At 45.3% G+C, this 24,924-nt stretch overlaps 1 protein-coding gene across 3 annotated transcripts; it reads right to left on the bottom strand.

Moving 5' to 3' along the window:
- Window positions 1-613: 613 nt before the first annotated feature.
- LOC309957764 (uncharacterized protein C14orf93) lies at window positions 614-10,948 on the bottom strand. 3 transcript variants are annotated; one of them, XM_082833205.1, is made up of 7 exons: window positions 10,896-10,948; window positions 10,006-10,323; window positions 7,602-7,922; window positions 3,414-3,475; window positions 2,720-2,823; window positions 1,740-1,852; window positions 614-1,432 (listed from the first exon to the last, which is right to left on the bottom strand). In XM_082833205.1, the coding sequence occupies exons 2-7, from the start codon at window positions 10,015-10,017 to the stop codon at window positions 1,013-1,015; spliced, it is 1,032 nt and encodes a 343-aa protein (XP_082689331.1). In that variant the 5' UTR covers window positions 10,018-10,323; window positions 10,896-10,948; the 3' UTR covers window positions 614-1,012. The 3 variants fall into 3 exon arrangements, with proteins under 3 accessions (XP_082689331.1, XP_082689330.1, XP_082689329.1); XM_082833204.1 differs by lacking the exon at window positions 10,896-10,948 and having other exon boundaries at window positions 614-1,197; window positions 1,318-1,432; window positions 10,006-10,724; XM_082833203.1 differs by lacking the exon at window positions 10,896-10,948 and having other exon boundaries at window positions 10,006-10,724.
- Window positions 10,949-24,924: the final 13,976 nt, after the last annotated feature.

Raw genomic sequence — 24,924 nt, 5'->3', positions numbered from 1 at the left:
TCATTTCATTGCTTACTTAAATGCCTGGCTTCCTGACTAGACAATAAAACTTCTGATCAGTATCTAACCTGTTCAACAGTTTATCCGTAGCACCTAGCACAGCACCTGACACCTAGTAAGAAATCAATATTTGTTGTATGATTGACAGAGTGAAGAGAAAGCCATATTTACTTCCCAATCCATCCAAAAAGGCACAAATTTTGTGTGTGTATATATATTCTGCATGTGTGCTTGTGTGCACACACACACGTACACACACACACTCACCTTCCTCAAAATACAGCTTGGCTGACAGGACTAAGAGATAGCTACCAAGCCACGTATACTGCTTGGTCACACGGTGGGAAAGCAGCTGCTGGTGAGACAGGGGAACTCTTTAAGCCTTAATTTCCTCACGTGTACAATGGGAATAATAAAATCTTCCTTATATAATTCAATAAACAATAGCTATTACATCTAGATCCCAATTCCCAAATACGGATGGAGCCTGTGTTCTGCTCAGAAGAATGAAGCCCATGACTGAAACTGTCCACCAGGTGGCAGTATTACCCTGGCCTGGTCCTGTGCGGCTTCCACTGCGGAGCAAGACCAGCAGTCAGGGGAAGAAGTAGAAGGTACGACCAAGGGCCGCTTCACTAGAGCTTTGAGTGAAACCAGAAGAAAAAACAACTCAGAGACCAGGGCATACGTCAAGAAGGCCTCCTGTTTCTTGGACCCATCCTCCTTTTCTCAGCCCAGGCTCTTCCGAGGCACTGTTATGCTTAGGAATAAGCATTTTCTGGCTTGTCGTTCACAGCGGGGGGAGGGGGGGAGAATTTCCCCCTTGGAGATGAGTCCTTTTATCCCACCAGAGCTGCCAGCTTCCACTTCTAGTGGAGACTGTGTTGAGAAGAGAGGCAGCTTTGCTTTCTCAGACTGCAGAAGACATCTCGTTATTCTGGGAAGCCCTGTGGCCACCCATTTTGAGGACATGGGAAGAGGCGGATGCCAGAGTTATTCTTGGTTATAGATTTCACTCATCCTTTTCCACCTTGATTTCAATGAACGAGTTCAAGTCAGGACAGCAGGTTTTGTGGGGTTGGTCAAAAGATGGGGAGACAGGTCCATTCTCATCACCTCCCTCATCCTCCTCCTCTTGGAAATTAGGATTGTAAAGTTCTGGTGGAAGGAGCTGGGCCTCAGCAGAAGGTAAGCGGTCTGAGGGAGGTCCATACACACGGTTCGCTTTGGTGCCATGCTTAGAGTTGGCATCCAGGTGGTAGCAGAGCTGCGTGAGGCGCTGGGCCCGGAAACGGGGAGGCCGGGCTACCCAGACACCTGGCTCATTAAGGCTGTCCTCTTCATCTGACATCAGCTCCTCTGTCACATCCTTCCACAGGCGTTGGTCCTCAGGGCCAAAATGCCTCATGATGCTGGATCGGTTGGCAAAAAGCTAAGGTAGGAGCCCAGGACAGAGATTAGGAAGAGCAACAAACCACGCATTAGGTTTGGGGAAAGGCTTTGGGTGGAAGGGAGGCTGTGTAAAATCTGTGCCCGAGAGAACCAAGTTCTCAAGAGAACACAAGTCCTCAAGAGAACCCAAGTCAGATCTTAGAACTGGCTCCCTTCCTCCTCCTCCTCTGCTCCGTTCCTGGATCTCAACTCTTTTCTCAGATGCCACGTCCCCTGGCCCTTCCCACTGTGACTTATTTATTAGCGTTTAGAGTTTAGCATCTTGAAAGGAAAGACTAGAAACCTACCCGATATCTGCGACTTCGAAGTTTCTTCTCCTCTTTTTCTTTTAGGCCTTTAAAGGGGTTCAGGGAGTTGCGGTACTCACGCCTCTTAGTAAGGAAGTAGGCTACACAGGCTCCTGGTGGGGAGGGAGAAGGCAGGCAGCAAAAAGCAGGGTCCTCAGCCCTTTTTTTGGCCCTAATACTACTGGATGGGAGAAGGGTGAACCACTGTTTAGACGATGGGCTTTCTGGGTATATCCATCAGCATCTATTCATTCCTCTCTGGTTTAGCTCCCTCTGCCTCCCTCCGTCTCCAACAGGAACTCCTCCCACTATAAAAAGACAACTCCAGGGAGGGAGGGAAGGAGACGCAAGAGGGAAGAGATGTGGGGACATATGTATATGTATAACTGATTCACTTTGTTATACAGCAGAAACTAACACACCATTGTAAAGCAATTATACTCCAATAAAGACGTTAAAAAAAAAAGACAACTCCAATGCTTCTGTAACTCCCTTCCCCCACTCCCAGTTAAACCTACCCCCATTCTACTCAGCTGACAGCAGATTACAAGTACTTTTTCAGCAGAAGCTTTCTTTTTTTTTTTTTTTTTTAGCAGAAGCTTTCTTAGTGCTACAGACAAATAACAGAAGAGCAAGGAAAGTAGAAAACCCAGGACATAATATTTAGGGACAAAAGAGCAGGGCTGGATTCTGACCTCCTTTTTATAACACCCTAGATTCAGGCTCTGCGTGTAAATGTCATGCATGATGGTGTTTTGGCCCTTTCCTTCTCCCATTTTCATTTCAGACTGAGTAGGGGAATAAAAAGGCAATTAGAGACAATCCTGTGTGTATTGCAGGTGAAAAGAATAACCAAAACCAATTTTTTAAAGTCCTCTAGTTTCAAAACCACCTAAATCATCTCCATATGCCTCTTCTCCTCTGGCCAGGAACAGGGGATGAAGAAAGGATGGGATGGGAGTTAACTTAGTTTTTCTCACCTTTCAGCTCCTTGTCAGTGTAATTGTGGGGACTGGTTACCAGCTCCTGCTTGAGCTTTTCCAGAAGGAACTTCACTACTGAAATATTCCAAGAGGACTTGATGCTGCCACAAGAGAAGAGAGTGAATAAGGCAGTATTTTATTTTATTTATTTATTTATTGGCTGCACCACGTGGCTTGTGGGATCTTAGTTCCCCAACCAGGGATGGAACCCGTGCCCCCCCGTAGTGGGAGGGTGGAGGATTTTTTGGGGGTTTTTTTGCGGTACGCGGGTCTCTCACTGTTGTGGCCTCTCCCGTTGCGGAGCACAGGCTCCGGACGCGCAGGCTCAGCGGCCATGGCTCACGGGCCCAGCCGCTCCGCGGCATGTGGGATCCTCCCGGACCGGGGCACGAACCCGTGTCCCTTGCATCGGCAGGCAGACTCCCAACCACTGCGCCACCAGGGAAGCCCAGGGAGAGTGGAGTTTTAACCACTGGATCGCCAGGGAAGTCCCTCGTCAGCATTTTAAAAGCTAGACAGAGATTCCCAGCACTAATCAACTTTGTGGTAAAGTCCTCCATGGCCTAAGACAGCATACAAGGGGCAATGGTGAGATGGAAGCCTTACCCTCACTGTTATACTGAAGCAGCCCCCTCTATTTCCCTCTCCTTGGCAAAGTTCCTTATGATCTTTTCCCTCAAGAGGATCGTACCTTTCAGACCCATTGAATCTCTTGTCATTGGTGATGTGGTTATGCACATTGTGGACCAATTTCTAGGGGAAACAAACAAACAAACACAGAATCAAGCCAGGAGCAAATATGATGAAACCCTCCTCTGGTCCCTAGGCACTGTCCCTATGGGGTTCTCTGCCTGAATCCTGCCCATAGTCTAGGTACCATTTCTGTTGATGCCCTTTCTTAGCCAGAGAGCCGATCCAAGTTAGTATTTCTAATGAACCCTCCCTTTCTTTCCTTTTCATTTAATTTCTGTGGAGTCTCCAGGATTACCCCCTGGTCTTCCTTCTGCTCCCAGGGAATATGATCACTACAGTAGAGGGTTTCAAACACTTCCACAAACACACTCCTAACAGCAAGGAGAGAGCAAATATACACCAGGGCTACTGCAAGTGGACATTTCTTTTTTTAAAAATTTTAATGTTATTTATTTATTTTTGGCTATGTTGGGTCTTCATTGCTGCATGTGAGCTTTCTCTAGTTGCAGTGAGCGGGGGCTACTCTTTGTTGTGGTGCGTGGGCTTCTCATTGCGGTGGCTTCTCTTGTTGAGGAACACGGGCTTTAGGCGTGCGGGCTTCAGTAGTTGTGGCACGCGGGCTGCAGAGCGCAGGCTCAGCAGTTGTGGTGCACGGGCTTAGGTGCTCTGCAGCATGTGGGATCTTCCCGGACCAGGGATCGAACCCACGTCCCCTGCATTGGCAGGCGGATTCTTAACCACTGCGCCACCAGGGAAGTCACTACCTTTGCTTATACACCTTTAATGATGGGTTCTCACTAGTTTTTGACTCAGCTACTATTGAATATCTCTAATTGTTAAAAAATTTTGCCTCAGGGGCTTCCCTGGTGGCACAGTGGTTAAGAATCCGCCTGCCAATGCAGGGGACACAGGTTAGAGCTCTGGTCCAGGAAGATCCCACATGCTGCAGAGCAACTAAGCCCAAGCGCCACAACTACTGAGCCTGTGCTCTAGAGCCTGCGAGCCACAACTACTGAGCCCACGTGCCACAACTACTGAAGCCCGCGCGCCTAGAGCCCGTGCTCCGCAACAAGAGAAGCCACCGCAATGAGAAGACCATGCACCGCAATGAAGAGTAGCCCAAGCTCGTCTCAACTAGAGAAAGCCTGCGTGCAGCAACAAAGACCCAGTGCAGCCAAAAATAAATCAATTAATTAAAAAAAAATTTGCCTTAGATGCTCCAAAATCTGACCCCAGTTTTGCCCTAACAGCACCTGAAGTATTCGAAGACAGCTTCCATGTACTTACCAAGTCTTTTCTTATCCCATCTAAACACCAAGTGCTTCAACCATTCCTCATGACATAGTTGCCAGACAGACTCCTCATGAAACTATGAGCCTCTCTGGTTTGCCAGTGTCCCTCTTACAACATGGCACCTGGAACTGAATCTAACTCATCTGTTGAGGTCTGGCCAAAGGGAACATTACTTCCCCGACTAGAACTCTATACTTCTAGGAATGAAACCCAAGATGCTGTACCTCTCTTAGCAAGCCCATCCCTACTCTCAGTGTCACAGGGTTCATTCATAGTGAGCTTGTAGTCCATTTTCCACATGGATTACTATCTCCACCATTCTGCAACTGTTTTTTTTTTTTTAACTTTAATGCAGGATTTTACATTTCTTCCTATTAAATTTAGTTTTGTTGTTTCTGATTATATTTTCATTCCAAGGTCCTTCAGTCAATGGAAATTACCCAGTCCCAAACTGATGGGATGCTGATCTCAGGATTTCAGCTTCATATTAAAAAATGCCCAATTTACGCTCCTAGCCCTATGGCTGACTGACCATATCAACTTAGGAAATTACTGTTAACTCTTTATGGTTAGGGTCTCCACTCTATAAAAAAGACTGTTGTACTAGCTTCATATTTGATATAGTTATTTTACCTCTTAGAAGTCCGAACTTGAAAAATCACAAAAGATGGGTAAATGCTTCAGAAAGAATTTGAAAGAGTTGCAGAAAAAAAGAAAAGAAAAAAAAGTAGGGTGGGGGAGTTGCATAGCTTCCAATTCAAGTGGCTTGGAAGAGATCAGCTGATAAACATCCAACCAAGCTTGAAGTGGAAAGGGAAAATACTCTAGACAATAATAAGCATTAAGACTGTAAAGGCTGCTGGCTCACCTACCTCCTGAGTGAGCTAAAAATGAATAATTTCCCCAGTGGGTGGCTGGGATCTGCAGCAGTCCAAGGAATTAAGATTCCGATTTGGTCCTTTTGGATCTCTAGCAGCGACCCACAGCAGCTTCATCAGATTGGAGAGATGCCTCTCTCATTCCTTCCCAGAGCTAAAGGTTGGAACAGTGAAGATCTGCAACTATCCCTCTCCCTCTAAACCCACAGACTAATACAAGAACATTTACATCTTTCTCTGTGACAGGCAGCAAGACTCCCTGACTGGTCCTCTCACGCCTCTTCAAGCACTATAACACAGAGCAGGATGACTGAGAATGCTGTCCTCCCAGAAGGTCCCATGCTGAGCTCTCCAAAGGGCAGGAAGAAGCCAGGCCTCATCACTAGACCTCTCGCTGGAGTTAGTAGGCACTAGAGGAATGGAACTGATCAAAAGTCCTGATTTTATGCAAATTTTAATTGTCACACATTTATTCACAATTTAAGCACTATGAATTTTTGGGAAATCCCTTGAAATGTACTTCTAGGTATAAGCCTCCGTTTCTATCACTGGCAACAACAGTGCCCTCTTGGGCCAGAAATCCATGACAAAGAAACTAAACCTAGTCCCTGTTTTTTTTTTTTTTTTCTTTTAATATTATTTATTTGGCTGCACCTGGTCTTAGCTGCAGCACACGGGATCTTCGTGCGGCATGCGGGATCTTTAGTTATGGCATGCAGGATCTTTTTTTTTTTTCTTTTAGTTGCGGCATGCAAACACTTAGTTGCAGCATGTGGGATCTAGTTCCCTGACCAGGGATCGAACCCAGGCCCCTTGCTTTGGGAGCATGAAGTCTTAGCCACTGGACCACCAGGGAAGTCCCCCTATGCCCTGTTCTTGATAAGTGACATGTCACTGAACATAACCAAAATTTGAAATGAAGGTTAGAAACCAGTTGATACTGATTATGAATGGTGTCTTCTGGAAGAGAGAGAGAGAGAAAAAAAAAAGCATACGTCAATGTAAAAACATCAAATGAAAAGGCAGAGTAAAGTAGGATCTCTTAGAAAAAGAAAGAAGTAATATGAATAAAGGAGGTATAAATGGTAGTCAGCTGTTTTCAATCTTTACTAAGACTGTAACAAGGAGAAATGAGTTCTATACTATGATGAGATCTTGCTGGATGTCAGTGGTGACCTCCACTCCTAACCAGAGCCCTCAAGTTACCTCATCAGCCATTATCCAGAGAGTGGAGACCCATTACCGTCAATGGGAACACGATATGGCTAAAGAACATCCCCACAGTTATCAGAAAGATGTTCTGGGCGACAGAGCGGATCCAAAGGTCTGCGGTCACCCTAAAACAGGGTTTCTCAACCTCGGCACTATTGACATTTTAGGCTGGATAATGGGGGTGTTGGGGGAGACATCCTGTACACTGTAGGATGTTTAGTGACGCTCCGAGGCTGCGATCCACTGCAAGGTTTCAGGCAGAACTGGATCATATCAGTACCTTCCCTGCCAAGTGCTCTGAGAATCAGTAGAATCTCCAAACCTTTTACACCTGAGCTGAGTGGCCCTCTGCATCTTTGGGGTATGAGACCACCTCAGGACACCTTGGCCTTTCCGCCCATGGGGACCCTTGCTACTCACCCTGAACACTGGTAATTTGCAGGCAGTTTCCAGTGCTGCTCTGCTGCCGTCAATCTGCTCAACCCCTTAAGGATCTTCCCATCAGGATTATGAGATCACCAGGAGATATGATGTAATTATATAATTATATATATGATATAATTCCCTTATCTTTAAATGGAAGATATCAATCTATCTGGGAAGATCTAAAGAAGTTCCACTGATAGCAGCAGGGCTGCCTGTCCCTGGGCTAGGGAAGAGGCTGTCTCCTTCTTGCCCCTCCCACTCCAGCAGGCTTCAGGATACCATTCATTCAATATGGGAGGTTTAAAATCAACCCACATTTCCCTCTTCACTTATCTCTCCAGACTGAAGAAAAACATGGAGAAAGCGAGCTCACTTACAGAGAGGACCAGATCCCTCTTGCGCCTGGAGTTCTTCTGCCCACTCCCTCTGGTCCTGCATGGGGAGGCAGTAAATCCTAGAGAGTGTCTCAGCTCCCCAGTTCCCCCAGGGCCTGATTCTTCCAAGGCACCTTCCAGGGCAGCAGCAGCACTGAGCATGTCCTCGGGGTGGGGCGGGGGCAGCTTGGTTCCGTTTTCCGGCCCTGTCTCTGAGGTTGTCCGCTGGATCGCTGGTTGTGTGGCTGGTGAAAGCTGCTTGGCATAAGCAGGGGCCAGCACCCGCTGCACTGCACCCTCAGAGGCCACATAATCATCCACCAGCTAAGAACATAAAAAAGAATAGCCTATTAGCCAGCCAGGCTTACGGGAACCTGATCAACCATCATTCATTGGCCAAGTATAATGAACAAGGAGTGTGGGCAAATATTTCTGTGGGTACAGGGCCTCTCATGTTGGGTCATTACCACAGGACTGATTATACAGAGAAGGCATGTTTCTGACGCTTTGTGAGTAGTCATTTACGCTGTGTGCTTGAGTATAGGAAATGTAGCTGGGTAAGTGTTTTGCCTGAAAGGAGTTGAGGGAGGAAGTGATGAAAAGAAAGGAAAACAAAGCAAGAGGAGCAAGAGAATAAAATAACAATAAAAAGGAGAGATATGGGAGCAAAGGAGGGAGATATAAAGTCGGAAATCTCTAGAGAGGCTAGCACTGCCTCCCCGACCCCGCCCTTTTCCCTTTGCGGGGGCCAGTGTGTGCCCTCACCTTGATCCTGCTCTGGCCACATCTGACTGTCACTGCCCTGACACCTGCTTGCCTGCCTGTGCCCTCACTCAAGGACATAGAGGGTAGGGGAAGGAAGGAGGGAGGAAGGGGGAGAGAGAGAGAGAGAGAGAGAGAGGAAAGAAGAAAGGAGGGGGATTTTTGCAGCCCAGAAAACAAAACAGTGAAAGTGGGGGGAAAAAAACACAGAAAGAAGTGGGGGAGGAGGCTGAGATTTATAGACCTGTGAGCTGCTTTCTGTGCTGTGAAATCTAATTCCATCCTGTTGGCTTGGAAGCCTTCCCTGCCAGAAAGAACCACAGCTCAGGGCTCTGCCTGGCCAGGTACCTCCTAGCCTCCTCCCACCTTCCCAGCTCCTCCTCCAACAGTCCCAAACCAAGGATAGTCCCTGGCGGGGCACAGACTGAGGCGAGCCGCGGGGCCATCACCCGCACGTGGCTAGGCCTCGGAGGGGAGCAGTGACCAGTTGCAGTGTGACACAACTGGTCACACTCCTCAGATCCAGCAGATGGGCTGGGAGTCTCATCCCTCCCATCAACCCTGTGTGTTCTGCTGCTCTACACTTTCCTGGGTGTCTGGGCCTCGTCGTGGCGGGGAGGAGGAACAGAGACAGGGCAGAGGGAGGACGCTCTGGAGGAGAGGGTGGAGGAGAGCTGACAGACCTCCCACTGTCTCTCAAGTGGCAACACATCTGTTAGTTTCCCATCTCTGAGATCTCTACAGTTGCTCCATCTCCTTTCCATACTTCCATGTGTGAAACTACTTCTGCAGTTTTTACTCTCCTCAGCCAGGATTTTCCTGCTCATATGGCCCTGAGCAGTAAAGAAGCTGAAATAGCACATGTGCTTCTTTGTCTTTTCCTGCTCACAAAATAGGCCTGCTCGCTTCCCTCTTTCTCCCTACATGTTATCATCCTCTTACTGTGAACTCTCAACTCTCATTTCTGTTCCTCATTTTTATTTCCTGTCCTCTACCTCCCTCCCACCTTACCTCATTTTCTCTCTCTTGCATCAATTCTCCTTCCATTTAGGTTCACCTTTCTCCTCTGCTCTTGTTTTCCACTTTTTCTCCTTCCCTTCATTTCCGCCTGCCTCTTTCCCTCCCTACACCTGTCGGCTATTATCTTTGTCCTCTCCCTCCCACTTTCCCTTCTCTCTCTCTCCCCGCCTCTGCCTCTCTCTCCTCACATCCCCATCTCCCTCATAGTCCTGAATTCCTCTTGGCAAGCAGAGGGCCCGTGATCAAATATGAATGAGCCGTCTGTGCTCGGCAGGCATCCTTGCCAGGAGAGGCAGAACCCACGGAGCAGCCAAGGCAGCTGTGGAGAAGGTGCCATGCAGAGCAAGAGAGAGGGAGCGCAGTACCACTGCCCCGACACCACTCACGCCAGAAAATGACCTTCTGCCGGAGAGGCCACGGTACCAAAAAAAAAAAACCCAAAAAAACAAAAAACAAAAAACCCAGGAGGGCTGACTCTCCCTGCCGGCAAAGGAAACTGGGTACCGTGCTGTTCTGTCACAGATACAACCGAAAGAAAGGCTGAAGGATGGAGAGAAGAGAAGAGAAAGAGGCCGGGAAGAGCACAGAAGCACAGCCCCGCTAGTGTCCTGCGCTGCGTACTCACGGGGTTGAGCATCGGAGGCCCCTCGCCTGCAGCCAGGGCGCATACCGGGAGCCGTACGTCTCTCTGAGCGGCCGGGAAGCCCAAGGGCCCAGGCCCCCCAGCTGAGGCCGCTCCCAGCTGCCGCAGCTCCTCGATCACCACCTGCACGCCGCTGCCCACACTGTCACACTCCTCTTCCACGGCCGGCAAGGCCCTGTCTGCCTCTCCGGGGCTCTCCTTGAGGGGCCCGGGCTCCTCGGGCGGGGAGCCGTGCACCCGGCTCTCGCCGTCTTCATCGGGGACGGGCACCTTCCCTTGCCTCAGCTCACCCACTTCCTCCTGGAGACGTTTTAACAATTCGTTGTTGGCCCTGGCGAGACCCAGCGCAGCCTCAGCCAGACCCACGGCCTTATCCACCCGCTGGTAGATGATATGCAGGAGCTGCTCTGAACTCTGGACGGCCAGGCCGTGTCCGGTGACCGTGATCGGGGTGCTGGGAGGAGGGTTCCCGCCTTGACAGCTTGTGCTGCCCCCGCTAGTCTCGCTCTTACAGGCACAGCAGCAGCATCTGGCCTCACCGCCACTGGGAGGGGAGAAGAGAATGGTGGCGCTGAAGGACATGGTGGCAGAGGCAGGAAGGCCCGTGCTCACGCTGCTGGACTGCTGCAAAAGTGTCCCCAGTCGACCGGACCGCACGAAGCTCTGGTCTCTTTGGATTCACTCTCCTTTTTCATGGAGTTTGGTCGGAGCAGCCTGGGCCCCCGGGGCTGGGTTCTGTGAAGGAGGAGTGGGCTAGTCCTGAAGGGGCACACAGTCCATGGCTGCCTCTCCTTGGGCTATGCAGCAGAGGGCCTTCTTCTCTGTGCAGATCCTGTGCTGCCCTAGCTCAACACACTGGGGGTCACACTCACCCCTTCCCAAAAGGGTGGGCCTACAAAGGCCTTCGGGAGGAACACAGTTTCAGAGGGTGGAAGGCATGGAATTCCCCACCACTCCAAGCTAAGGAACAGAGATGGGACTCAAAAGGACCCACCGGCATCTGGAAAGATCAGAAAATTAAGGAAGAAAATGTAGATCTGTCTTCTCCATCTCTCTGTCTTGGCTGTAAAAACAGTATTGCATTTTATTGTTTTGACATCCTTCCTTAAGGAGTTCAGAACACTTCATGTAGGTTAATCTCATCCACACAACAGCTCTAGGAAACACATGTTAACCCAGGGCCAGAGAAGAGACATGCAGAGAACTTATATATCTTTTTCAAGGTCAGGGGAAGACAGCAGAATCCAGTTATGGCTACTTTCAGTTTAGTGTGTGTGTGTATTTAAACTGATACCACTTTTTGTTGACATAAAAAATCATGATTCTACCGTCTTTATAATTTGCATACAGATGCATTCAGAGTAAGACTCCTAAACAAGGAAAAGGCCAATCATTGCAGCCCCCAACATGTTGCCAACTTCACACTATTATATCATTAATGTTTTGGGGGTGGGCAGGGAAATGAAAGGAAAAGCTGGATAGGAGAGTTGAGCTGCAGTAACCAGGGCTGTGCACAGCCCCCTACTCTCACACTTTGTACACCTGGGCCTACAGCCTCTGCAATAGAAACTAGCTGTTCTGAATCCTCCAGCTGGAAGCCCAGAGAAACCAACTGGGGACCCTCAACTCCACTTCTCATGCTGCTTAAGGGAGAGGCAGAGCTGAACGGGATTGTCTAAGTAGCTACATGCTGCCACTCTACCCGCACAACCAGCCCCCAAAAGGAGAGACCAGAATGTCAATGATAAGCCAAACTGCCTCTCTTTTGAATCACTGTAGTTAAGCAACTAAACTACTTCAGGAGGAAAAAAAAAGTGTGGGAGGGTTGGTTTGTACCACTGAGAACACTCCAAGGAACTTCATATTGTCATTTTCTAAATGACACTTGATTACAGAGAAAAGAATCTTTCTGCCTGAAGCTCCCTAAGTGACAAAATCTTAAGTATGTTTACAATTTCCTCAAGAGATACATTTCTATCTTACCCTGTAAATTATATCATAACATCACAATTAAAAGGAGAGGAGAGAGAGGAAAAAAAAAAAAAAAGGAGAGGAGAAGGTTAGGAGAATTCTCCACATTCCAAGATTTGGTTTGTTTGTTTGTTTTGAGTCAGCAATCTCATTTCGGAAACAGGCAATATCAATGCCTCTGAGGTACTAAAATGTAAATCTGACAATGCATTTTAATTACATTTGGTTTTTAAAGAATAGTCTTTAATTTGCTTTTTCTACCCTTTATATCGAAGAAATGCTTTTCTGTGCTAGATATTCACATCTTGTAAGAACTTAAATCCATTTACTGCTTCTCTATCATTAGAGTCACTGGAAGGCATAGTTAAACCTAAAAAACTAAAGGCTAGGACTTCCCTGGTGGCGCAGTGGTTAAGAATCTGCCTGCCGATGCAGGGGACATGGCCCAGGAAGATTTGAGTCCTGGTCCAGGAAGATTCCACATGGCGTGGAGCAACTAAGCCTGTGCGCCACAACTACTGAGCCTGCGTGCCACAACTACTGAAGCCTGCGTGCCTAGAGCCCGTGCTCTGCAACAAGAGAAGCTATCACAGTGAGAAGCCCATGCACTGCAACAAAGAGTAGCCCCCGCTCTCCACAACTAGAGAAAAGCCTACTCGCAGCAATGAAGACCAGCGCCACCAAAAATAAATAAAACAAACAAACAAAAACAACAACAACAAAAAATAAAGGTTAAAGTCAAATTAAAACGAAAGGTTAAAGGAAAGCACTAAGTGATTCCCAGGTCAATTTGTGGATGAATCATTAATATATCCTTTTCCTTCCTAAATAAGGTCCTACATGCTCCAGCGGGGTTTTTAAGTTTTTCAAAACCAACATCATGCAGAGTTTAATCTGAAACATGGATGTTGTGAGAAAAAGAAAATTATGTAAACAGTAATATACCACTTGGGTTCAGGATTTGTACAACAAGAAATTAAGACCTGTCACTTATATAATACTGTACATCAACTATACTTCAGTTAAAAAAACTGTTTTTAATAAATAAATAATGTATAAAACTACAAGGATATACTGTACAACACAGGGAATGTAGCCAATATTTTATAATAACTATAAATGGAGTATAACCTTTAAAAATTGTGTATCACTATATTGTACATTTGTAACATATAATTTACATTAACTATACTTCAATTTTTAAAAATTAAAAAAAAATAGAAATAAAGATGCATCATGTTGGGACTCCGGGTGGGTACACTTCCTGGGATCAAATTGACAACTGCAATACTTTTGCCCCCAAAACTCACTCTTTCTTGCAGGAGGCCTTTACCCCTGCCAGCGTTGTGCCTACCTTGAGCCCCTCCCTCCCCTTAAATGGTCTTTCTTAGGTAATCTTCCCAAAACAGCACTAAAATGGGCTGTGTGAACTTGGGCATATAATTCCCTTTTCTGAGCCCCAGTGTTCTCATCTCTGCCTACTTTGAGTGTTTTTGTGAAGACTGTATATAATATATATAAGGCATCTACAGAATACTGGCACACAGTCAGTGCTCCACACGTAACAGCGAGATTCCTGAAACCTTTTGTCTTCCCATCCTGGACATCCATCCTGATGTCCTAATCTTGAAAAAAAAAAAAAATACAATGGCTTGAAATAGAATTTGGGGAGTTTCCCCTCTAAATTTAATAGCACATTTCTAAGAAAAAATGAATTCAAGTATACAAAGACGCATTTATCAGTACAAAACCTTCTGTGACGCAAATTAGAAAGGTATTGAGAAAACAGAGTATTTGTAATTTACTTACTATCATGACCTGGTTTAGACTAAGGATAATTTCAACTCTGCTAGTTTTTAATGCTAAATATATTTTCATATTTGTGTTGACATAAAATATCATGATACTATCTGCTCTATAATTTTGTCCCTCAATTTCTTTCTGCTTTTCGATTTTGTGTATTACCTAATTATGTCCATTTTAGAATGTCACGTTCAGGGCAACAAATAGGTGTTTTCTTGAAGTAATATGTCTATAAAAACCTGGTACAGTGCAGTGTAGCATAATGGCGTTCAAATAACTCTTTTGGGGTTCCTATGGATATTACTGCTGACTTAGTTTCCCAGGCTCCTGCTAGAGTCTCCCACATAAGCTCTAAGACACTGAAATAAAAGCATGAGGAAACTGGAGTTGGCAGGTGTTAAAGGAACATTTCACATTATGATATTTACTAACCAGACACCAATTCAAATGCTGGATAAATTATTAAAAACAAAACACTAATATCATTAGTTACATATATCCCCATTAGAGAAGATGAGCAAGTTAAAAACAACAACAAAAATGTGTTTCTAAAAATTCTCTATATGAAAGGCCATGCTAAAGGATGAGTCACCAAAATGGATTGCCACCTCCAAGTACTCAAGTGAAGGGAAGACAAAAGTCCCTACACACAAGGAGCTTACGGTGCATGTGAGAATAGAATGTCTAAAGAACAAGTCAAAATATACACATGTGCCTAAAAATATGGTACAGACTAAAAAAATCTTGAGGAGTTAGTTCAAAATAATAGAAAGATCAACAGAATGAAATCATGTGGAAGGGGGCTTATCGAAGAAAAACCTACAATTGAGCCTTGAGCAAGATATAGGATGAACTGGGAGGGTCGTAAGAAGACGTGATAAGTGAGAGGAAAAAAAACATAACAGAATTAAAAGGGTACATGTGAGAGATCAGAGCAAAATGGCTTATATAAAAGGTACAGAAAGCTGACAGAGGACTTTGAAAATCGAGTTAAGGAAACTCTTAGAGCAGGGGTCCGCAAACCTTTCTCTGTAAAGGACTAGATAGTAAATAACTTAGGCTTTGCAGGCCATGTGGTTTCTGTCACAAGTATTCAACTCTGCCACTGTAGCACAAAGCAGCCATGGACAATACATAAACATGAGCATGGCTGTGTTACAATAAAACTTTATTTATGGACACAGAAATGTCACAAATTACATTTAATATTTACATTAAAAAATATAAAAGCCATTCTTATCTCATGGGCCATACAAAAACAGGTGGCAGGCCAGACCTAAGACTAGGGGCTATAGTTTGCTGACCCCTGTCTTAGATACCTAAAGTGGAACAGTTAGAGGTTAGGAGATTGTTTAATCCTGGAGAGAAGTGATGAGAATCAGCATTGTGGATATGAAGGTTCAATATCCTGGAGGAAGGACTGATCATATTTCTTAACTTAATAAATGTGGGGGATAGAGATTGGTTAAAGACAGCTTCAAGATTATAAACCTGAGGGTCAGAAGATGGTACCACTGACAGAATGATAGAAATGAGGAAGCTGAGAGGAGGCACCAGCATGTTTGAGATGTGTATTTATACAACATGTTAAATTTCAAATTGATGGCAGCATCTTTAAATGGAATGTTCTGAAAGCAACTGGCTAGGACTGAAAAACAAAAACAGGAGGAAGGTCAGAGCTGGAATGCAGATTTGGAAACTTTAGTAGGAGGTTATATTTGAACTTCAGAGAGTGAATGAGCTCTCCAAGGAGTAAATACAAAGTCCTTGGCAAAGGCCAAGGACAGCACTTTGAGCCAATCCTTGCAAGAGGCTTCATTGAAAGAGAAGAATGGTTAGTAAGGTGGGAGGAAAAGAGTGTTATGAAAGCCAAAGTACAAAGAATATCAAGGGACTTCCCTGGTGGCGCAGTGGTTGAGAGTCCGCCTGCCGATGCAGGGGACACGGGTTCGTGCCCCGGTCTGGGAAGATCCCACATGCCGCAGAGCAACTAAGCCTGTGCACCACAACTACTGAGGCTGCACTCTAGAGCCCGTGAGCCACAACTACTGAGCCCACGTGCAGCAACTACTGAAGCCCGCGCACCTGGAGCCTGTGCTCAACAAGAGAAGCCACTGCAATGAGAAATGAGAAGCCTGCACACCACAACAAAGAGTAGCCCCCACTCGCTGCAGCTAGAGAAAACCCACTCACAGCAACGAAGACCCAACGCAGCCAAAAATAAATAAGTAAATTTATTAAAAAGAAGAAGAATATCAAGAAAGTGGATCCAATCAACTGTGACAAGTGCAGCAGAATGGTTAGAAAAGATGCAAATTAAGGAAATACATTTTATTTGTCTGTGATGGTCACTGGCAATGACCAGAGAGGTATTTTTTGTAGTGAAAGTAATACTATGCAGTAGATGAAAGAGAACGTGATGGAGAGAAAATGGAAGCAAGACATGAAGTCAAGTTTTCTAGAGTTTAGTTATGAAAGGAAGGAAATAGGAAGTCAGAGAGGGCACTAGAGCCTCAGTATGTTTAAAAAGCAGAAAGAAAAAGGCCAGTGAAAAAGGAAAGGATAAACATATTAGGAAAGGATTTAAGTTTTCTTCAAGCAAGGATTCGCCCATGAGAAGGAAGGAAGGCAAGCTCTTCCCTGAGACTGCAGAGAAGAAAAAGATGAACTCAGCGGCCAAGATTCATTGACATGGAGAGAGGAAGACGAAGATATATGCTATTGAGACACTCTTTTTACTTTACAGACATTTCTCAGTTTGAATAATTCAAACTGATAAAAGAACTTTATTATAGATAGTGCTGCATTATCTGTTGCTACAACCTGCTAAATTCTTCTTTTCTAACACTCCAGACCTACCGTAATTAATCATTCTTGCTTTTTTCCATCACTAGTTTAAGGTTCTAAAGCCCATTTAACCCTGCCAACATTATTAACATAGCTAAACTTTATTATGGTATCTTTATTTTACCTCTCAAAATGTATAACTGTTTAATAGCCCATGAAGCAATCCATGGAATGTCTGGCAAAGCAACAGTTAACTGGAGTAAATTATCCAGGCAGTGTCTATACCATTATTATTAAACTTTAATACTGTCAACTTTTGCAACTTCAGATTGCTGATTTATTCTGAAACCAAGAGTTTGCATTCTTGTTCAAGAAAGAAAAAACAGGAATAAACTAAGATTGACCACCACTGAATAACATACATGCCTTTTGCAAAATGCTATCAACTTTTAGAATTGAATGTTAAGAAAAAGATCTTCAATCCTATGATGAGCTGCCAACACAAAATGGCAGCAGCTGTCAAACTTAAGTTTACATAAAATCTGTGTGTTTGGGGCTCATTCTGTATTGGTCTAATTTTAATACATGTGAAAGGAGCCTAGAAAATGTACTTTTCAAAAATTTTGTTTTTTTTTAAATAAGTATTTAGATAAAGAAGAAAGAAAACTCATCTTCTTTAGACAGACAGCTCAGGGTGAGACTGTCCATAATCTTAACTATCCCTTTCCTCCCAAGACATGTATTTTTGTTAGAACTAAATATATCATACCCTTGGCAGCTCCCTTGCTTGCTTCAACCCATTCTGAGTTTGAATTTTCTGCATGACTGAGTTCACCTCCAAACTATGAAAAATAAAAGTTTTCCCACTGTTTAATAGGTGTATAGGGTATGGTATCACTCAAATGATATATGTTTTTATAATGGGCCCTTGACTCATTCAGGGTCATGCTAGCAATGGACTTCCTTAAATGTGATTACTGAAAGCATAGCAATCGATACCATAATCTTCATTTTAAGAAATAAAAAAGGAAAATGGCCACTTAAAGTTCCTGCTCTGGGGCTTCCCTGGTGGCGCAGTGGTTGAGAGTCTGCCTGTCAATGCAGGGGGCACGGGTTTGAGCCCTGGTCCGGGAAGATCCCACATGCCGTGGAGTGGCTGGACCCGTGAGCCACAGCTACTGAGCCTGTGCATCTGGAGCCTGTGCTCCGCAACAAGAAAGGCCGCGACAGTGAGAGGCCTGCGCACCGTGATGAAGAGTGGCCCCCGCTTGCCACAAGTAGAGAAAGCCCACGCACAGAAACGAAGACCCAACACGGCCAAAAATAAATAAATAAATAAATTTAAAAGTTCCTGCTGTGCCGGTCAGCCCTTCTCCCCCACTTGAAGGTGCAAAATGGCTCACCGGATAGAAGGTCCTCTCAAAACCTATTTCTATCAGACATGAGCTCCTTATCACACAAGAGCAGGTAAGTAAATACCATAAAACAGTATTTTTCTACATTTTTAAAGACTGACCCATCTAAGGATCTACAAAAAAACAAAATCTAAGACTTCGTTTCTAGGGGTAAAAAAGATGTAGACCCAGAGGGCAGAATGAGTTCCTAAGAAAAGGATCCCACGTAATCCGAAAATTCCAAGTATGTCTGTATAGTAGTACGAGGGTTTTTCACCCGATATAGCACTTTTTTCTTTACATGTGCTAAAAAGCAACTTGGTGAGATTTAAATTACCGGTTTAAGGTTTCCATATCCATGTGCCTGACGTAAATGCCTCTTCCTGCATTTCTGGAGAAACTGAAAAATGAAAAACTAGCTCCTAAAGCTGTCTCGTGTGCCCAGCGAGCCCTCGGTAAACGTTAGCTGATTAAATATTAGTCAAAGATGACAAAGTGGGCACGAGGGACAGCAGAACAATTTCCGAAGAGAACGTTTCAGCCACAGGCAGGGAGGACACAGCGGCGCAAGGGAGAATAGAGCTGAGCTCCGCCCTCGAGGCCGCAGGGAACAGGGCGACCCGCCACTGAGGCCCCCGCTAGACTATGCCCTAGGTGTCCTGGGAAAGGGGTGTTCCTCAGAAGGCCCGCAGACAGCAGATTGGCCGAGGCGCGGCCGGGGATCTCGTTGGGTCACCGTGGGTAGACTACGTGGCCAAAAAAGCTCGGAGGGCTTGGGGGGAGTATGGCGGGAGCGTTCCCGCGGCGATCCCGCCTTGGCGGCCCTAAGGGTGTCCCACCGCGTGTGCCCCGCGCGCCGCGCCAGCTGACCGAGCGCCGCCAAGAAGGGCGCGCGGGCGGCCGCGGACGACCGAGGCGCGGCTCGTGTACCCGGCCAGCGCGCGCACGCGGGGAGGCCCCGCCCTGCCAGTCTCCGGGCCCCCGGTGATTGGCGGTTGGACGATGAGGCGGAGCAGGGCTGGGGACGTTATTGGCCGCAATCCACAATCACTCAACAAGCCAGGGAGGGGTGGGGCCTCTTCAGGGAGGGACACGACTGCGAGGCTTTTTCAAAGCCGTCAGACGCCATCTTTAGCTTCCTTTTTTTGTTTGTTTACTTGCTTTTGTTCTCTGTTGCTCACAAAGCTGCGTGTACACGATTATAGGTACAGTGGCTACAAGTCGGCCTCATACATTTGGTGGCGGAAGGCTTTTCGTTCCTGCCGGCCTCAGCTGCAGATCTTTCAGCAAGGTGGCAGCTGCCCTTACTTCAAAGAAGTTTTCATCTCGAGGGGCCCCGCGGATTCCCAAGCAAAACCAACCGAGTTTAGTTTTGCTTTGGTAGGAGGGCCAAGACAACGATATATTCGTGGGAGGAATTTTGTTTCTTACAAAGAAATTCAAAGCAAGGACATTGCCTCTGAGCCTAAAATTCTACTAAAAATTAGATAGTCTAGGAAGACAGGGGCTTGGGCTGTGTATACTGCTCTAGAAGAACTCTCTTTTCCCAGAAGGTAGGAAGTATACGTGAAGACCTGCAGTAAGGCGAAAAAGATTAAGAGCAAAACTCCATTAAAAATTCCTAACACTGCTGCCATCACAAAGGGCACTAGACTGACTAGATTTCAAAGATACGCAGGCCTAAACTTGTGGAATGATCCACATTTGAGACTGATCTGACTTGTATTGTTAGGGAATAAAAATGCACTCAATACAGATAAACCCAGAGCCCACACGGGCTACTTTCATTATAGTGAATGTCAAGACCTGTACAAACAGTTTAATCGCCGTTGTTAGGTGTCTTAAATACTGCTTGAAACTGAGTGGGACGCGAGGTGGGGAATGGAAATGTATTATCACACAGAGGTTTTGTTGTCCTGAAATTTGAACTCTACAGTAGATCTTTTTTTATCTCCTGGTCGCTACTTCACTTGTGACATTCCAGTTTCTCCCTCATCACCCCATATACCTCCTATGCTTTCACTCCAATCTGCCAATAGAGATTTGAATATAAATATTTTCCGTATGACTCCTAATAGGAGACGATGGTTCTGTAACAGAAAAAAGTGAGAATACGTCTCCTGTAACCGGAGGTGCTGTTCTGAGCCTGTTGTTCTCTAATTCATACACTTCTCTCCGTGGCTCTTGGCATGGGGAGAAAGCTTTTCATTTTAAAAATGCAACATGATAACCAAAATGCATTTCTTATCCCTCCCATATATTATTTGCCTTTGCCTCCTCTTGGCACCTCCCCCATCACCACCACCATGAACAGTTTTTGAGAATTGGACTTGACTGGATTATTTTCCTGATATTTTGCCAGCTGTGAAGCTTTTCAAACAAATCCCAACCTATCAACGACCATTTTGTCAAAAAGCCAAGAGAGAACTTCCCTTCTGAACACACCAACCAAACCACACATAAAGGCCAAAATATACACAGCTGTACATTTAAGAACGTGAGACAATAAAAAGCAAAACCACTTAGGCAAAACAGTCACTAAAGGCGGCTTTAAACCACAGACTCAATGCATTGCCTACCCTCATTTGCCACATGGACTGCATATTCCTTGGCAATTATTTAATTATTCACTAATCTGATACTTTAGAAGAAGAGCAGAAAATACAGTAAATGCACATGGAATGAAAATGCCTAAGTAATTCTATGCATAGGATTTCTTCTACGCTTTAATTTGCACATGAAATCCTGTCTGGATCACATTTGGGAACACAACAAAAAAATCCACATCCTAGGGGCTACTTTGCACACAAAAAAACAAAGGCAATCGCTTTTGAAAACAAAATCTGATACGGCACATATACACATACTGTACATATACACAAAGCACAAAACCCCAAGATAAATCTTTACGAAATTACTTGCTTAAAGAAACACACACGCACAATGTTCTCATGAAAAATGTGTGTAAGACACACTGTAAGAAGGGCTTTGACCCCCCCCCACGCTGGGAAATGAGTGTCACAATTATAAAATCCAAACATTTTTAACCTATTGGCCTTGGACAATTGCCACATTCAAGCCACTTGGTTTTGGTTCTGGGGGAGGGTGTGTAAAACGCACGCAAACAGCTTTGTGAGGGAGTCTCAAATCTCCGCTCCCTTACACGTTGCCTGTGGCAGAAATTTACATTATCCCTTCATCCCGCTTAAAAAAAGAAACTTACACTTCCCAAGAGGATAAATTTTTAAAATTCCCCTGACCATAAAAATTTACCAGTTCTTAAAATGTGATAGCAAAAAGAAAAAATCTCTATAAATTTGGCTGGAAACAGTTGTACACGGCCTTCCTGCTTCTCAACTTCTTGGTATATTTAAAACCTTGACCAGGAAAAAGAAAGAGGAAGAGAGACAGAAAAAGAAATGGGGAAAAGCGCACATTCCCCTTAGCAACAGTTTCCTCACCCCAGCATTGCCACAGATCTCTATTTTTTTAAAAAAATTTGAAAACACACACAAGATTAAGGAGAAAAAAAATGGAAAAAGGATACCCGAAGGTCGTATGGCTCTTTGTATTCGTGTGTGTGCAAAAAGGAGGACTCGCGGAGCCAGAGCCGGCAAGCCCCGCCCCTCCCCGGACGCCCGCCCGGATTGGCCACTGGCGGCCGCTGGGCGCCCCGCCCGCGAGCACACGCGTAGCACCCGAGGCGCGGGCCCAGGGGGCCCCCAAGGGCCGCCCGACCCCCGACCCTGGCCTCCTTCCGCTCGTACCCTGGCGGCCCGGTTGGCACCTATACCCTTCCCCACCTCTCTCCCCTTCCTTTCACTTTCTCACCCTCCTCTCACCTTTTCCCATGTTTGTTCCTCAGTGAAACCAGGCCTTCGTTACCAGCATAAAAAACCGGTGAGCGAGCACCTTCTGACAATTTGCTAAAGTTGGTTAACTAGTCAGTAAAATTCTAGTTTGGGATTAAGCATCAAGCACTCGGTGCGTGGGCCGAGCTCATGATTTCCAGGTGGAATGTCTCTGGGTCACGTCTATTGCTTAACTCTCCCACCTTTAAATGAACATTCATGCAAGTGCGTGACATCCTTCAGGTGAAAGACAAAGTAGCCTTACACTTTGGGCGAGGATTTTTGCGCAGCCTTCGTCCCCAATTTTTTCTCTATTTGGCTAACACTACATTCTCAAGAACCTAAAATGGTCCCCCTTTACCTCCTGCATGAAGACCTGCTTCTTGTACCTGGATTTTAAACTACTCATAATCTGGTCCCAGGACCCTGTTTGTACTTATTTCCCACTGCCCTCACTCCTGTATTATTCCTTTGCTCAAGCGGTTTCATCTGCCTGGAGTAATGCCTGTCTCCTCTTCTCTGACTAGTCAGTTTTTAAACACTCTGCAGCTATTTCAGTCAACACAGACCACTTCCTTCTCTCAACTATCAGCATGAACTTCATGTTTACTCAGGTTAGCAGTGCTTAACTCTACCTTGATTGTTTCCCATATTATAGTAATTTCACACTAGTAAATTGTTTGAGATCAGAGATCATATCTTAAACTTCTTTTTTTCCCCTTCAGGAACTATTTTTTAAATTTTTACTGCAGCAGCTGGCATAATTATAGACATTTAGTAAACACTGAAAAATAATCATGTATAATTGAGTGAATTTTTTTTCTAGCTAAACACACACAGATTTTGAAACTCAGATCCCACAACAAGAATTTGCCTTCTTCAGTAGCAGTTCATGAACACTTACTGTGCAGGGACTGCTGTGAATACTTTACATGTATTTACTTATTTAATCGCCACAGTAGTGGGGAGGTACTCATTATCCTCACTTTATAGATGAGACTAAGACAGAGAGAGGTATAATAATTTGACTAAGGTTATACAGCTAGTAAGAGGTAGACCTGGAACTTGAACCCAGAAAATTTAGCTCCATAGCACAAGTTCTTAACCGTTATGCCTCACTGGCTCAAAGCACAGCTTTAAAAAATATCTGATTTCATCCTCACAACGTTCCACAAGACAGCTGGCCTGAACGCTTACTAAAATATCAATGTAATGAAGTCACACACAAAGATGAGGGGACTGTTCTAAATTAAAGGACAACAGGAGACCTCCCTGGTGGTCCAGTGGGTAAGACTGCGCTCCCATCGCAGGGGTCCTGGGTTCGATCCCTGGTCGGGGAACTTGATCCCATGTGCATGCTGCAACTAAGGAGCCCGGCTGCCACAACTAAACATGCCACAACGAAGATCCTGTGTGTTGCAACTAAGACCCGGCACAGCCAAAATAAATAAATAAATATTTTAAAAATAATAGTAATAAAAATAAATTAAAGGACAATAAAGAGACATAAGAACTAAATGCAAAATATGATCCTTGATTGAATCGGGGTTAGGAAAAAAATTATAATGGACATTATCAGGATAATTGGGGAAAATCGAATGTGGTAAATGAAATATATGAAACTAGATAATGTGATTGTATCAGTATTAAACAGGCAGGTTATTGGCATCCCAATTTTACAGGAAACAGGATCAGAGAGAGGTTACTACAAGGTCTCATTGCCCCAAGCCGGCTGTCTTATTCAGCCCCCCAGTGCTGAAATGTCTCCTCCATTCACTTGTTGGTTTTCAAAGTCTAGGATGTTCTTGGTAGGATCTGCTTCTCAGCAGAAAGGCCTGTTGCCTCCAAGTGTTTTTTTCACCCTAGCAGCACCCTGGCTTATATGACAACCCAGGCAACAGCTTTGCCTGTTACATGAAAATGAGGTGGCAGTGCTTATATTCTTTTTTTTTTTTTTTTTTTTTTTTTTTTTTGCAGTACGCGGGCCTCTCACTGTTGTGGTGGCTCCCGTTGCGGAGCACAGGCTCCGGACACGCAGGCTCAGCGGCCATGGCTCACAGGGCTAGCCGCTCCGCGGCATGTGGGATCTTCCCGGGCCGGGGCACGAACCCATGTCCCCTGCATCGGCAGGCGGACTCTCAACCACTGCGCCACCAGGGAAGCCCTAGTGCTTATATTCTTAAGGGTTATAGACTTTCTGTGTTTCCTTTCCCGTGTTTTCCATTATTAAAAAAATAATAATAATACGGGACTTCCCTGGTGGCGCAGTGGTTAAAAATCTGCTTGCCAACGCAGGGAACACAGGTTTGATCCCTGGTCCGGGAAGATCCCACATGCTGCGGAGCAACTAAGCCCGTGCGCCACAACTACTGAGGCTGCGCTCTAGAGCCTGGGAGCCACAACTGAGCCTGCATGCCGCAACTACTGAAGCCCGCGCCCCTAGAGCCTGTGTTATGCAACAAGAGAAGCCACTGCAATGAGAAGCCCGCACACTGCAAGGAAGAGTAGCCCCTGCTCCCTGCAACTAGAGAAAGCCTGAACGCAGTAACGAAGACCCAACGCAGCCAAAAAAGATAAATAAAATAATAATATAAGCCAGGAAAATCACTAGAAAAGTAAACTTTTTACCTTTTTTTTTTTTCTTTCTTTTTTAGCTGCACTGTGTGGCATGCGGGATCTTAGTTCCCTGAGCAGGGATCAAACCCGTGCCCCCTGCAGTGGAAGCGTGGACTCTTAACCACTGGACCACCAGAGAAGTCCCAGGAAAACATTCACTTTTGATAGGAATATATTAGGACATCTCATATCCTCAGGTGTACAGGTGATCATTTTCAAAAACGTTAGAATGAAGGGAAAACAAAACTGTTAATGACAATTATTATAATCAACATTTATTGAGGGTTTACTTGGTGCCAGCCACTCTATTTCATGTACTCAAGACTATAAGTACTATTATATTGCCTCTTTTACTAATGAGAAAACTAAGACTCAGAGAGGGAGGGTGACTTACCTCAAGGTCATTAAGCTCATTAAATGGTGGAGTCAGAACTTGAATCCAGGTCTTCTGACTCCAGGACCTGTGCTCTTGACCATTC

This window comes from Leucopleurus acutus (assembly GCF_964270905.1).
Source record: "Leucopleurus acutus genome assembly, chromosome: 1".
Taxonomy (NCBI): Eukaryota; Metazoa; Chordata; class Mammalia; order Artiodactyla; family Delphinidae; genus Leucopleurus; species Leucopleurus acutus.
This window is presented reverse-complemented; position numbering and strand designations above follow the sequence as displayed.

Excerpts from the sequence above, each read along its gene's own strand:
- LOC309957764 (XM_082833203.1), bottom strand. The coding sequence starts at position 10,605 with ATGTCCTTCAGCGCCACCATTCTCTTCTCCCCTCCCAGTGGCGGTGAG. Across the intron at positions 7,923-10,005 it reads GGCCTCCGATGCTCAACCCC|CTGGTGGATGATTATGTGGC; the intron begins GTGAGTACGCAG and ends TTATGTTCTTAG. Across the intron at positions 2,824-3,413 it reads AGATTCAATGGGTCTGAAAG|CATCAAGTCCTCTTGGAATA; the intron begins GTACGATCCTCT and ends CTCTTGTGGCAG.